The sequence below is a fragment of the Epinephelus lanceolatus genome, chromosome 16, assembly GCF_041903045.1.
Source record: "Epinephelus lanceolatus isolate andai-2023 chromosome 16, ASM4190304v1, whole genome shotgun sequence".
Classification (NCBI taxonomy): domain Eukaryota; kingdom Metazoa; phylum Chordata; class Actinopteri; order Perciformes; family Serranidae; genus Epinephelus; species Epinephelus lanceolatus.
In genome coordinates this window covers 27,062,421-27,076,795 of record NC_135749.1, presented here as the reverse complement: position 1 = coordinate 27,076,795, position 14,375 = coordinate 27,062,421, and the positions used below count along the sequence as shown (strand labels likewise).

At 40.9% G+C, this 14,375-nt stretch overlaps 3 protein-coding genes across 3 annotated transcripts; 2 read left to right on the top strand and 1 right to left on the bottom strand.

Moving 5' to 3' along the window:
* Positions 1-668: 668 nt before the first annotated feature.
* On the top strand, positions 669-2,994 carry cldn35 (claudin 35). The gene has a single exon (XM_033636630.2). It carries the CDS (start codon positions 1,874-1,876, stop codon positions 2,561-2,563), a length of 690 nt encoding a protein of 229 aa, XP_033492521.1. The 5' UTR covers positions 669-1,873; the 3' UTR covers positions 2,564-2,994.
* Positions 2,995-3,162: 168 nt separating this feature from the next.
* On the bottom strand, positions 3,163-6,668 carry airim (AFG2 interacting ribosome maturation factor). The gene is made up of 4 exons (XM_033636307.2): positions 6,172-6,668; positions 4,919-5,098; positions 4,724-4,842; positions 3,163-4,198 (listed from the first exon to the last, which is right to left on the bottom strand). Exons 1-4 carry the CDS (start codon positions 6,441-6,443, stop codon positions 4,158-4,160), a joined length of 612 nt encoding a protein of 203 aa, XP_033492198.2. The 5' UTR covers positions 6,444-6,668; the 3' UTR covers positions 3,163-4,157.
* A 29-nt stretch (positions 6,669-6,697) lies between these two features.
* cdca8 (cell division cycle associated 8) lies at positions 6,698-11,780 on the top strand. The gene is made up of 11 exons (XM_033636306.2): positions 6,698-6,830; positions 7,122-7,214; positions 8,489-8,617; positions 8,823-8,863; positions 9,012-9,087; positions 9,300-9,367; positions 9,522-9,604; positions 9,692-9,790; positions 10,343-10,472; positions 10,739-10,825; positions 11,074-11,780. Exons 2-11 carry the CDS (start codon positions 7,124-7,126, stop codon positions 11,107-11,109), a joined length of 840 nt encoding a protein of 279 aa, XP_033492197.1. The 5' UTR covers positions 6,698-6,830; positions 7,122-7,123; the 3' UTR covers positions 11,110-11,780.
* The last annotated feature ends 2,595 nt before the right edge of the window (positions 11,781-14,375 follow it).

Below are 14,375 nucleotides of genomic sequence, written 5' to 3'. Positions count from 1 at the left end.
TAATGCAGATGGAGCGAGAGCGGTCTTGGGTAGAAGGGAAATGTCTGGATATGGGGACAAAGAGATGCTGTCACATCCTTCTGTTACAGCCAGGGTCTATTTGTTTCAACCTCTCTCTGTTTAATTAACAATATATTGATAATGAGAATAATAAGTCACTGGATATATCATCAGTCTGTTAATATGTCAGTCACAATTTTGTGATATTTGACTGAAAAAAAAAAAGATTAAAGGTGTCAGAATTCAGGGTTTTGTAACTTCCTTTGTCCAGATGACACAATCAGACAACAGACCTCTTTTAAAAACAAAAAAACAAAAAAAAAACCTGTGTATTTCTCCTGTAGCTTTTCAGCATTTTAACCTCAGTCGCTGTTAGAGAAAAAACCCTTTTGTGAAGCTTTCTCTTTCACTGCAGACAAAAAGCTAATTTTTGTGAAAGCTCCTTTAAAATACATGCGAGTTTGTGCTGCACAAAGCAATACAAAGTGTGTAATCCTCATTGTCGAGGCCCCCCCACATGTTGTCTTTGTGTTAACTGATCCACCTATGGCCAGCGCTCCATCCTCGGCCATCCATCCCTCTCTCCTTTTGTTGTCTCACCCTCTTTTGCCCTCTCCCTCCCGCCCTCCCTCCTGCATCGCTGTTTTTTTTTTCTGCCTAGGGTTCAGTGTTGCTCTCGCAGGTTGGACCGTCTACAGCGGTACTGAAGATGGGAGGCAGTGGACAGATGCTCTACTTACCCAGAAGTCTCACTATACGGCCCTGATTTGTTATTTATACCTTGTCTGGAACCAGATTGACCCATTTGGGCTACGTTGCTACCAAAGGAAGCAGTTGGGGGCAGGGTGAAGCCGAGCTGAAGTGGCCTCATCAAGGCTTGGACCCTGGCGCCGTTTATTGTCAACAAGGAGACACTTCAGCTGGCAACAGCAGCAGCGTCTGATGACGAGGTTTGCTGGCTGCTTTTTTGTGATTTAGAGGAACAGATTTGAAGCCTGTCTTGTGCGAAGTTTGATGAGGATTCTTGGAAAAACCTGCTTGAAAAGGTGGCTGGAGTAACCTCTTTTGACTGACTCTTAAACAGCTTGGTGTCCATCTCTACAGGATGTTTGCTCCATTTATTTCAAGAGGACTGAACATTGAATTTCTGTCCAAGAAAGGGTAAAAAGCCACACCAATTTTTTTCTTGTGTAATCAAGCATCACCCTTTTCAACCTTGTCGTGACAGGATACACGCACAGCAGCATCAGTGGCCTTGAATCCGGGTATCAGGTTATATCAGTCTGATCCATCTAGGTAAGGCTACACCATACCGGGAGTGTGACACTGAAATACGCTGCAGCTCAACAATTGGCTTTCTGGATTTGAACCAGAGCTGAAGGCAAAGAAACACTTCAACCAAAAAGGGAAAAAAAAAGACCTGGCTGAGATCCATTTCATCCACAAGGCCTGGAGACTGCGGAGCCTGATCGATCCTGCTACTGCGGGCTGCCACAGGTGGCTGCACAGCTATCAGCTGCTCAATAATGCATTGACTCAAACTGAGGAATGAAAAGAAGGAGAAAGTGCCTCTGATCCTCTGAAAAGGTGGATGACTGTCGAGGGAAAGCAAGTGATTACTTCTGGGCAACGGCGAATTGAGGGCACGTGGAAGTGAAAAGTGAGCAGATGTTGAAGAGGAAAAGAAAAAGAGAAGAAAATGGATGCTGATAAAGTGGCATTGGGGCAAAGACCGTAGGAAGCCTGACAGGAAGGGAACAAGTGAACAGAAGGACTTTTAAGGCAACGAACAAGGAAAACAAACGAGGCAACTTTTACAGACAAAGGTGAACCAGTAATTCATCAGACATTGGTCTAAAACAGTGCTGTCATCATGGTGAACACTGGCATGCAGCTGATCAGCTTCACGTGTGCGGTGACTGGCTGGATCATGGCGATCGCCGTCACGGCCTTGCCTCAGTGGAAGGTCTCAGCCTTCATCGGCAGCAACATTCTGACCTCAGAGATCAAGTGGGAAGGCATCTGGATGAACTGTATCTACCAGACCACTGGCCACATGCAGTGTAAGACATACGACTCCATGCTGGCCTTGCCTCCAGACATCCAGGCGGCCCGCGCCCTCATGTGTCTGGCCATCTTCATGGGCTGGCTGTCCTGCACCGTGTCCTGCTGCGGCATGAAGTGCACCACCTGTGCCGGCGACGACCGCCGGGCCAAGGCGGGCATCGCACTCTCAGGCGGGGTTCTCTTCATTCTGACAGGTCTGTGTGTGCTGATTCCAGTTTCCTGGACTGCCAACACCGTGGTCCAGGATTTCTACAACCCCAATGTGCCGCTGATGCACAAAAGAGAGCTGGGGCAGGCTATTTATCTGGGCTGGGCTTCTGCGGTTATTCTCATGATCAGCGGAGCTGTGTTGAGCAGCACCTGCCCCCTCATGGAGAGGGGCGGCAGGTACCGCAGGGGCTACATAGGCCGAAGCTTTGCTAATTCACCCGCTTCAGCGCCAGATCCCCCAAAACCTATCACGTCTAACAGTGTACCATTAAAGGAGTATGTGTAGGAAGTGGAGGAAGGAACAGCAGCAGGTGGAGACGAAGGAGGTTAAACTCTGGTTCTTTCCTACATTTACCTTCTCAAGGTTTAAGTCTGTGAATTTTAAGCTATAAATTTAAATATATATTTATTAATATATTCACCTTATATATTTTTTGTATATCTCTTTGTAATGTTTAACTTGTCTTTGGTACTTTGACTTTTGTTTGAAGTTTTATTGCACTGTGATTCATGGTAGTGCCTGAAAAAAGCCCATTGCCTATATTGTCAAATCAAAAAGGATGACTGTTATGATGGCTTTAATGATGGCTCATGTTGTGAAGATTGCGGTGATTTCTTAAGCAGTTATTCTCTGACAGTGTCATTACCTCTCCATTTGTCACATAAAGCCTCTGAGTGTGCCTACACTGGAAGTGTGAAATAAAACAAGCTTCTTACAGCGTGCTTCTCTAACTATGTTTTGCAGTGGTCTTCATCCTTGTGTGAGTGCAGGTTTGTTTCTGAAAAATACAATTTGTTCGAGCCATTTTCACACCACAGACAGCAATACTGTCAGTCAAGTATAATATGACACTACAGGGTCCTTTTGTGGAAAAAAAGTCAATGTTGTAATTTCCTCTTCATCTTTAATTACCATACAAAGTCTGGTCCATGCACACACTTCTCATCCGAGACAGGGCTCAAAACACCACGTGCATATGGACATTAGTGCATGTCAAATGTGAGCTGTGTACGTAATTTTCAGCTGTACATGCACTGGTACACATACCATGGTTTAGAAAATACGTTGCACAGGGCACTCACTGTAAAACTCTTGCAACTGACACTTTTCACGAGCTGTCATGCCACACGTTCATTTTCTCATGCAATGAAAAACATATTTATAACTGACAATACTGTGACGCAAAAAAAAGGACACTGACAGCACATGGACAGACAAGAAAGAGCTGCAGTGCAACAGCAGCATATAAAACACTGCAGTCAAACCTACTGCTGCTTGGATTTCTTTGAATTTTAAAACTCTCATAAATTAAATGAATAAATCTTCCTTCAGAGGTTTGCTGAAATTGTCAGTGCAGTCCTATTCAGGATGACCCTGACTATGACCATGTATAAATTGTATTTATTTTATAGTTAGTTATTTTACGGTACATTTTTTGAAAAAATTAAAAGGTTAAGTCAGCTCAAATTACATTATAAAACATCGTCATACTTGAACTGTCACAAAAAAGAAAATGCTGCAGCAGTCCACAATGGATTTCTTTCTATGGATCCAGCAGTTGCCATGGCAGACGTGTTGGGAAAGAAGATTAATACACCCAGTGGTCCAGTAAGAAAAAATTGGGTGCCGGTAAAAAAAAAAATTGGTGCATGTAATTTTAAAAGTTACACACATCAGTGCACTGAAAAAAAAAACTTTTTAGCCTGCAAGAACATGTCCAGGTACATTTATATGATCCAGTCCATTACCGTCTATCTGAGGTATATATGTATGTTTTCTCAGTACTCGTTTCACAATCCCAATCTTGTCTTCCAGCCTGTTTGGGAAACCGTCTGATTCAGAGGGTGGTCAGAGTCCCTTCATGTTGCTTCTGCTCTCATCATTGGCACTCAATAAAGAAGGACACTTTGCAAAGTATATCTGAAAGCAGACAGAGACATAATTAGTTGACCTGCAAATCTTCATCACCCCCACTACTATCACTGACCGTAAATAAAACAACAGCTATTAGAGATTTGGCTGAGTGCTGGTCTCGAGTCAGCTTGTACTAAAGCATAAATTATGTATACTGACATTAGACCAAATCAAATGGCTTTCACAGGGTAGGTTAAAAGTTTTCCTGTTCTTTTTAAAACATTTTTTACATTTACTGATCCCAGAGTCCTCTTATCGGTCATTAAAAGTTATATTAAAAAAAAAAAATCTGAAAACCTTACCTAAAAGTCATGACTTCATATTTACATGTCAAAAACTGCTATTTTGGGCATTTCTAAAAAAGATTTATGATTCTAAACAAAAGGATGTTGCTGTCAAACTTCATGTTGCGGCTTAAAAAATATCTATACACTTTACAACTTTTACAAGAGAATCATCTATATATGATTAATTAGTTATTATATGCACAGAGCAGACTACACTGACATCATCAACATTAAGACACTTTACCTGTGATGTGGTCTTCTGTACTGGGAGACTCCAAGGATTTCCATCTTTTGGGAGCAGATTCTAAAAGAGAGAGATGATCTGGTCTCAGAGTCTGCAGCAGAGTCTTCCTCCTCAGAAATCTGAACACGTGAGTTAAAGGGAAAAAAAGCCCCAGAACATAATATAACCCAATGCACACATGTACAGAAAAGATACTGTTGTCGATAGTGACGCTCAGCATCCTGCAGCCACTCCAGCATGTCGGAGACTGAGGGGGTGGTGGCCGAGCGCTCGGTGACAGTGAGCAGATCCAGACTGTCTGCGTTCTGCTCGTACAGCTGGAAGACCCCAGAGACCTGGTTACTGATAGAATCTCTGACAGACTGGAGAGAACACCTGAAAGATAGATAGTATAGGCGCCACTGTCAAAATCCAAAATCTAGTTGTAAATTCACTCCAAATAAATGTATCTAATAAAAATAATTTAAAAAACTGGCACATAGGGGTGCTGTTTTTTATGGGGCTCTGGGCAGAATATAAAGAGGTTGCCATGAAGACCCTTGTCCATCACGTGCACTGAACTTGCACATGGCATGGTAATGAAAGGCAACAAGATTGGTCACAGGTCAAAAAGAGTGTAGAGAATAAGCAGCAGTGCAGATATCTAAAAGTGACTGATGGTATGCCACTCTTGTTTCAGTGGCATATGCCGATTCAGAGGCACTTACAAATGCTATGTCGTTCATGTTTTGTGTCATAGATACAACCTCCCACTGGCATAGGTGTAGAATTCAGGGGGGATGCTGCGGATGCATTCTCATTTCTATTTAAAACGTACACTTACCCCCAGAATAAAAAAATGAAAGTAGCAGAGGACTTTTATTTTGACCAAGAAAGGCACAAATTAGTGCAGAAAACACCCACACCCTTGCATATACTTACTCTTACTGACACAAACTACATAAGGTCATGACAGGTTGCTACTTTTACAATTTCAGAGGAGTGGTACCTGCATGTAAAACATGAGTGACAGGTTTTTTGTGAATGCTGTAAACCAGTAAAATGGCAGCAGCATATGAATAATCAGTCAGAGTCAGCATATACCACTGAAAAGAGTGGCATGCATATGTGAGAGGATGTCTGACTTTGTACCCTTTACTTTCTTGCATTAAATCAAATGTTAAGTATTTAAAACTCATCAAATTAAACTAATTTAAGTTTTGAGAAAAGCAATAAAAGAGAGGCATGTTTCAATCTTGGTCACATGGATTATGCTGGGGATCAGTTGAGGCCCATAGCTCATATTTGCCCTGAGCCCCTCTAACAGGTGGAGCTGGCCCTGCACTGCTGCTGTTATAATAACTGATTATTAACCTACCATATCAGCTACATGCAAAAAAAAGTCTAACTCCCTGTGCTCCATCCCTGCATTCTTATTTTGTGTTGCAACTCTTCACCCAGCTACTTACATCTTCTCATTGAGTTTGCCAAGCACTGTATCCGTAGCTTGCGAGAGCTTGAAACGCAGCCGCTCCTCCAGGTCAGGGAAGTCTCTGAGCGGTGTGTTGGAGATTTGGACGTTGGAAAGCGCTCGTGACTGCTCCGCCAAGTTCCCGAGAGACACCATGAGAGGGCTGCACTCGGCCAACACACTCGTCCATACTTTCTGATTGTTCTCAAGACTCTGGAAGCTTTTCCTCAGGGCTTGGTGAAGTGAGAGAAGCGGTGCAGGTTTGGACATTTCAGGTGTTGATTTTAGACATTAGTTGACCACGAACTCAAAGCCGCATGTGTGTGATAAACGGATCTTTAAGGTAAAACTATTTCGATCCGTTTTGGTGTAACGGACTCCTTCAATGCGATGTCTGTCAGCCTTTACAATGTAGTAATTTCATGTGCTAACAACATCACATTTCTACCATGTTGCCTGAACGTACTTCCGTCCTCCTGATGTAAACACTGACGTTTGGTGCTACGATTGGTCGAGAACTATTTTTTATGATGCAGAGCAAATGCGCGTTCTAATTGGTCGAGTCAACGTCTGGTCCCTCCCCGCGCGGATATTTGAAAACGGCTTTGTGAAGACGGGAGATAGTGTCGACTCTCCGACGAAGAAAAACGTAATTAGGTAAGTAACTGTTTATAAAATACGTGTCACCGTGGTACAAACGAATTATTTTTTGTTTTATTAAATGTGTGTGCATGTGAAGGAGACTGACAATGAAGCACGTCAGCCAAATTGCGACCGAACAAATGACGTTAGCATTAACTGCTGCTAGCTGCTAACGTTAGTTAGCTTATCGCATGTCGGCAGTTTCTTTTTAAAATGTCGGACGCAGTTATATCCTACACAAAACAAACTGTCTCGTATGTTCAGATGTGGATAAACTGACTTATTTCTCGCTGCCCATCCATGCAGACATGGCTCCCAGGAAGAGGACGACGAAACAACGGAAAAACAATCCAAAGACGGCCAAGCTGGAAGCTTTTCTGGAGGATTTCGACAGCGAAGGTGAATAGAGTTCACCTATTTTTTCGCTACAGTGCCCTCTGGTTACACTTTGTGAAGAAGTGCCCAGTAAAGTGTGCTGTATACAGATGTTTGTTGTTGTTTTATTCTTGTTTCATTTTATTCATTTTTCTGAAGAAGCAACCACACAAACCATAATGGACAGGCCCTTAAAGGATAAAAAAAATGACCAAAATGAAATAAGGCACTGCACTTACACAATGAGAGACACATCATAATGAAATTAAAAGATACTTCTTATATACATTGATCCAATTCATGCCCAGTATCCCCAGTTGTTCACAGTTATTATTAAATCCATACTATATTTAGCTCCCAGAGATTCCAACCTTCAATTTCTGGAGAAAAAGATCAAGTGTCCTACTTTCATCTGAGTCAAAACCTCTGAGATCAGATATAGAAGTAGAAGAAAGACCATCCATAAATGGCTTGTTTGACTTGAGTAGAAATGACCATCAATCCCAGGCAGGCTTACTGTATATTGCTGTGTACACTACCCTTAGGACCATACCATGGTTTGGTATGCAGATTACATAATGTTACAGACAGAATTTATGGGGCGATACAGATATTGACACTGGACACTAGACACTGGTTGAACATACACAAACACAATATACCATTATAACATTGTTAGCAATGAATTGTGACAAGATATGTACTGAGCCGGACAAATAAAGCAGTATCCTCTGTTCAACAAACTGTAATAGCAATAGTGTCTCCACTGACCTTTTGTACTGCAATTTTTTTTGTAATTTACTGGTCAACATATGCTCAAACTGATAAATCTGTAATCAGCAGAAATCAGGTTATAGTATCAAGTTAATTTTTTATTGGATTATTATTACTAATTAAGACTGGGCAACATGGATAAAATCAAATATTGCAATATTTTTGACTAGATGCCTTGATACATATTGATATTGCGTGACAATGTAGGGTTAAATATTGCTGCTTTTACAAAAACTTCACACAATGAGATTTTTTTTTATAGATAATCATAAGTACTGTGGATATAATACCTAAGTGAGTAAAGACAAATAACAATAGAACAGCTGGAACAGTTTGGTAAGTTCAGAAAATTACATCACGTTACTGTAATGCTGCCAGGAAAAGGCAACACTTAAATCTGAGACAATATCTAGTCTCATATCATAATATCAATATATTGTCCAGTCTTGCCAGTAATGCATCATCATGAAAGGGCCATAAACTACTGGGTAGTGTGATCTAAAACTCTTGCTCTGTTTTGACAGTGAAGACCAGAGTTGGACAGCTGAAAGAGAGGATCAACCAGTTGCTGAAAGATGTTGACAACAGCTACAACATGGCAGTAATTAAGCTCCCCAAGGCTGTCAGGCAAATGGCCTGGTTGGAACATTTAAGTGAGTGAACACAAACGTTCTCAGAATAATGAAACCCAAATCCCAATTCTGTGAAGGTTGTTTGAAGAAATGTTGCAACTGGGCCACAGAGACTTGTTCCTTGTTACACAGAGTCTGTTACTTGTAAAACAGTTGATCTGCACTGGCACTATGCGTATTGTTTATCCCTTTTAAACACCATCAAATCCCCCCTCTTTTTCTGTAGAGTGTGAGAAACCAAAGTCACCAGAGGTGGATAATATAAAGGTGAGTTGATTATCTTTCTCATAATGTCATGTTGTCTGTCATGATTCACAGTGTGTCACAAGTGTCAGAATCTCTTGGCTTGTGCAGGCACACATACTGTGCTGTACTAAACACTCATTAAGTTCTCGATCGACGTGTCTGTTAACAGAGACAAGAGGAAGCTGCTATCGTTGACAGCGTTGTGGCTGAGGACCACGCAGTCCTTCTGAAATCAGTCAAGAAAAGTATGTTAAAACTACTTTTTGTATTTTCTTTTTGTATTTTCTTATTTTTTAACCAAACAAGTATATTGAAGCACTAATGCCGATTCTACGTGGCATCGGCTGAACAAATTTTTTCAATTTGGACAAAAATTTTAGCTTTAAAAAGCTAAAATTTATCAAAATTAATCAACTTTTGAAGTGGATTTCATCCCTGTTTATTTTGTCTCTCATAGCAACAAAGAAAAAAGGTGAAGCCAAATCCGGTCCAGAGGATGAAAACACCCCGAGCACAACAAGGAAGGTAATGTCTGATTTTAATTCACACATGCATTAGAGGAAGAAAACATGGCTGAAGAGTTTGAGAGCATTATTGAATGAACAGAGAAGATGACTGCTATGTAATGTCATTAATGTACTTTCACTTTATGGTGTTTAACTGCTTGTTCCTAATTCAGGGGAAAGCAACAAGGAAGCCCCCGACTACATCAAAAAGAGCAAAGGCGCTGGCAGTCAACAAGCAGAACACCTCCATCAGACGGTGCGACCTTTGTTTCTTTAGCGTTTTGTACACCTTAAGTTCAGTAGCCCAGTAATGTCGTACTAACATGTCTCTATCTGGATTCAGATCGACCAGAAAGCCACTGGTCACTCCTGCCAGGAGTATGCTGGATTCTTCTTTGATGATGGGCCCCACTCCCCTCATCACTCCGCGTTTTGACCCAAGGTGAGTAGCCATTATAGTCACTGCGGCACTATGCTAGTTATTCTGTTAAATTATAGCCACCATTCTCCCTGTTTGTGGAACAAAGGATGGCTGGAGAAGGGTTGCCTAGTTGTTGAGGTTAAACTACACCACCCAAATAGAGTGAATAAGAACCTGGCAGCAACATGTGAAACTGTTAAATTGCAAGCAAGAGAATGTTTAACCCAGCAGTGTACTACGTACATCTGCGTGTGCCTTTATGTGCTATATTCAGTATTTAACACTGAGGCAGAAATTCCTGTACTGTTATTACATTAAATCTCAGATTGATCTTTAAAGCACTTGCTCCTTTGCTTTTATAGATCTGATCTGCAAGTGGATTTAGCATCGTTATGTGTTACACATTATGTGGGCACTGGAGACTTGTTCTCACAGCTATCTTGCTCATTTGAAACGCTGCTGTAATGGAGCACCTAGTGCAGTTTTTACTCTCTTGGATCCTCTTTTAAATCAGAAGACATTGCACACAGTGGGGGGTTCATAATACTCACCATTCAATCTAAATTTCCTCAGGCTTCCCAAGACCCCCGCCGTGAGGATTCCCCGCCACAAAGAGAGGGTTTATAGCATTTCAGTCAACGGCTCTCCCATTGCAGCAGGGAATGAGGATATTGTCATCAACGTCCCCATCGGAAATGGAGAGGTGAGTGTTCGGTCCGCTGGGCTCAGACTTCTGGAGCCTACAGGACAGCGTTTTATTCAAATAACAAAATCTATTACAGTAAGAATCTTAATTCTTACTGTAATATTACTCCATGAAATGATAGTACTAAGGATCTTCAAGTATTTCTGTCTCGTCTCTGTTTGTTAGACCTATATTTATTTTAACACCACTGTGAATAAGTTATTATATGACCTCTGACCTGTGGGTAATTAACCAAACAAATGTCTTCTAATGTTTTGATCCAGAGCATTCAGCTACTGGCCAGTCAGATGGACTCAGTGGACCTGTCTCTACTGGATGACACCGCTCTGAAGAGCATTCGGCTGCTGCAGGTATATTACTCACTGCTGGAGTGTCACTGTGGATCTGTTTTGCTTTCACATAAATGAATATTTTTGATAACGGGTTTTCTCTCTTTCATTCTCACAAAACTTCCTGTCTACACAAGTTCTGTTATAAAATAATCAGATGAAAACAGAAAAAATTTTGAAAAGTTGATTCATTTCTTTAGGTGTGAAATATTTGCATGTGCTTTTACTCTTTTAATTGTGTGGGTTTTTTTTTCCCTTCTTCTTGACAGAATCGCCTTACAACCCTGTGTGCAACATCAGAGTGACCTGACCGCCTGCTGTTCACTTGTAAATTACTTTTAAGAACATTTATCTTTATTTCAAAGCTTTGCGTCCTCTCCTCTGGCATGGTTTGATTTTTTTTTCTTTTTTTGCTGAAAGGAGAGATTTTCAAAGGTGTGGCATACACGGGTTTTGTCAGTACTTTGTTTTACATAGTAGATCATAGTTTTCTTTAAATCCAACACATTCGCTTGAATTCAGTCAGTAAATGAAGCTGTCAGAGGTATAAATGTTGGTTAAAATGTGCTTTTATACCATTTACTACTACTTAATTCATTAATCTTTGTGAGAGAGTCTAGTTAACTGCCTTACTTACTTCACCTTTTTCTTTTATGTGGGTATTACCTCCTGCTTTTGGAGCATTAGGCTTAATCTTTGTGGGAATTCTGCCTAATGTTTGTCTCATTCAAGTGCTTTTCCGGGCATTTATTCCTGTTGTTGAGTCAAACTTGTAAAGTTGTCCTATAAGCCTTGTAAGACAGTTACTTGACAGATCTGTACTGTGCAAATATGATTTTACTGTTCATTCTTTGATTTGTAAGTACACTCTAACCTTACATTTTTGTGTCTTTCACTTTGTCCTTGTTGAATCAACAGTCCTCCATGTACATAGGTCACTCTTTGTCTGCAAGACTGATAAAGGATTTCTACCACAGCTCTTAATTTGTCTGATATGGTTTATATGGAATTTCTATATGTTGGTTGATAAGGGTGTGGATGGGTAGGTTGGTAAGGGTCTGCAGGTCCTTTAAAAAGTCTAAAAAAATTCAGTTTCATAAATATGAGGCCTTTTGATTTTTATTGGGAATTTTAAAAGCACAATGACTTAAAGGAGCATCATGACAGAAAATCACACCGCAGACAAAATACATTATAAACCTACTCATCCACCCTCCATCTTCACGGTTTAAATTCACATTGTTTCCCCTCAAAGGTGAACCATCAACCCTCCCAAGTTTTGAGGTCTTAATAATTGCCACAAATCTTTTATCTAATTGATCCATCTTTTACCTTATTTATGACAAAATGTGTCAAGCTCTTTTGCATTAACGTCCACATTTCTGATTCAAATTTTTAAACCTACCATTGTCTAATAATATTCCCACATAAAACCTTCCTCTGCATGGGACTGCTTTTACTTGCCTGCAAATGCTTGAATAAGAAAGATGATTTGTCCAAAAGTCAGTCTTAATTTGTCTTAAAAACATCTTGAAAATGTCATAAGAAGTATTAAATCAAAATTAAAGTGTCTGATACCTGTGGACATCCTGCCTGATCACAAGAAATCAATCCAGGTGATGATTCAAAATCATCCTATAAATACGTGTTAGTAGAATTTATTGCTTAAGTTTTGCTTTTAGAGCTGTACCTTTTCACTGTGACCACTAGGTGTCAGCATTACACCAGAGAATCTTTTCTTTTCAGTGTAGTCAGAGCACCTCTCTTCAGCGTGAGCTATCTTTTTCCAGTTATAACCTGTCCTCAGTATTAAAGCTGTGGGTATAACATCAAAAGCTGATGTAAAACCTGTCTTATTACTTTGCCTCCTCTGCATCATTCACAACCTTTGTTTTCACTTTAACAACCTGCAGTCCTATATTGTAGTTCTTGTATTTGAATAGTCCGATGCACATCATCACATGTTTACAGATAAACAAAATCACTGCTTTCTTGTGCTACACTGCTGAGCTTTTAGTTCTGGCAGACAGGTTGATAAATTAAAGTATCTCTACAGAGTTGGTTCTGCTGCATTTGTGCGTAATTTTCCTCTTTAGCTTAACAAACTCTTGCTTCTGCTTATGTAAGAACTTCCTCTTGTCCTTTCACGACTTTGTTTACACAGAGGGACATTAGTGGATCACGTGACGTGCTGTTGGCAGGAAGTGGCAGCCTGTCCTGCTGCTGGCAAAGAAACCTGCACTCTGACCTTCGGGGACATCATAACGCTGCCAATTAGAAGCTTGTTAAGCTTCGTTAGGCCTGATGAGCTCGTTAGGGTTTCCACCTGGGATGGTGAAGTGGGTCAGACCGGGCCTCACCTTGGGTCCAGACAGACAAGCATAACTCTTTTGCTATTCCCTGCTGGATTCTCATGCATCATATGCTACCAAGCCACAGCATGGGAACTCTTTGCCCCCCAGCTGAAACCGGGCCTGGTCCCTTCCATCTGTATCCATCTTAAGCGCTTTATCATCTGCTGTCTCTTGCTGTGCAAACTGTGTTGCAGAGGTAAAAACCAAACTCTGCATCCCTACAAACGACAGATGTTGTGGTCAGCGGTGCGTGCAGTTCAGCTCCCTCGTTAGTGGAGCACCGAGCCCTCGCACACCTGCTCTACATATCATAGAATTTCCTACTTTTGCCTCTGAATGGATTGGGTCCTTTTTTTTTTCATTCTCTAGGTGGGTGGAAAATTGCCATTTTGCACGGATGGCTTGGTTTTCAGTAAGCACGCAGGCAGTGGCGCAGTGACAGGTGCGGTATGGATGGGGCGGATTTTGAGGTCACAGAGCAACACTGCTACATAAATCATCCGCTGAGATCTTCGGGATGAGGGACCGGAAGCTGAGATGGTGGAAGGGAGACACACAGTACAGAGATGTTTCAACACAAGCGACGCTGTAGTACCGTCCATTCTGTGCAGTTTTAGTGGAATTTAAAGACGATTAAAGATTTAAACACATTTATGCAAAATTAGTTAATTAAGCACTCTTTAAAGCTCCATGAATCAAGATTTTTGTATTTCTGACTGCTACGATATCTCCCACTTGGCAAATGAACTGTAAGGGTCAACCATAATTGGCAGTTACACTTAAGTAAAATCTAATAAAGCAATTAATTAAGCAAATATAAAGGAAGCTAGAAACTGTGGGTATCCTGTGTCACTTGGTAACAAATTGCTTCCAGTTTGGGTTATTTATATATCCAGGAGTTGGGGTAAAGGCCTTTGCACACTGAGTCCATTTTTTGGTATGTGCTTTCTTGATCTGTCATCTGATAAGCATTGTTACACACAGAAAGCTTGCACACTGAGTCAGATGCTTTTTTTAAATTGTTTTTTCCCTTCCAAAAATTTGCAATACGATACATATTGTAAGGACACATTTCCTCCCTTGCTTCTTTCCACTGGATGTACCTCCCTGGCTCTTACCACTCTCCGCTGGTGTCTTGTATTTGGCACTGCAGCTACCTGAGATATGAAATGATACTGTGCTACTATTAAATTGCACTCTGCTGTAAGCTTCATCAT

Bases quoted from the DNA above. Each gene is read 5' to 3' on its own strand.
- cldn35 (XM_033636630.2), top strand. From the start codon at position 1,874: ATGGTGAACACTGGCATGCAGCTGATCAGCTTCACGTGTGCGGTGACT.
- airim (XM_033636307.2), bottom strand. From the start codon at position 6,443: ATGTCCAAACCTGCACCGCTTCTCTCACTTCACCAAGCCCTGAGGAAA. The intron at 4,843-4,918 runs GTATCTTTTCTG...TCACGTGTTCAG, and splicing joins GAGCGTCACTATCGACAACA to ATTTCTGAGGAGGAAGACTC. The intron at 4,199-4,723 runs GTAAAGTGTCTT...GTCTGCTTTCAG, and splicing joins TACAGAAGACCACATCACAG to ATATACTTTGCAAAGTGTCC.
- cdca8 (XM_033636306.2), top strand. From the start codon at position 7,124: ATGGCTCCCAGGAAGAGGACGACGAAACAACGGAAAAACAATCCAAAG. The intron at 8,618-8,822 runs GTGAGTGAACAC...CTTTTTCTGTAG, and splicing joins GGCCTGGTTGGAACATTTAA to AGTGTGAGAAACCAAAGTCA. The intron at 8,864-9,011 runs GTGAGTTGATTA...GTCTGTTAACAG, and splicing joins CAGAGGTGGATAATATAAAG to AGACAAGAGGAAGCTGCTAT.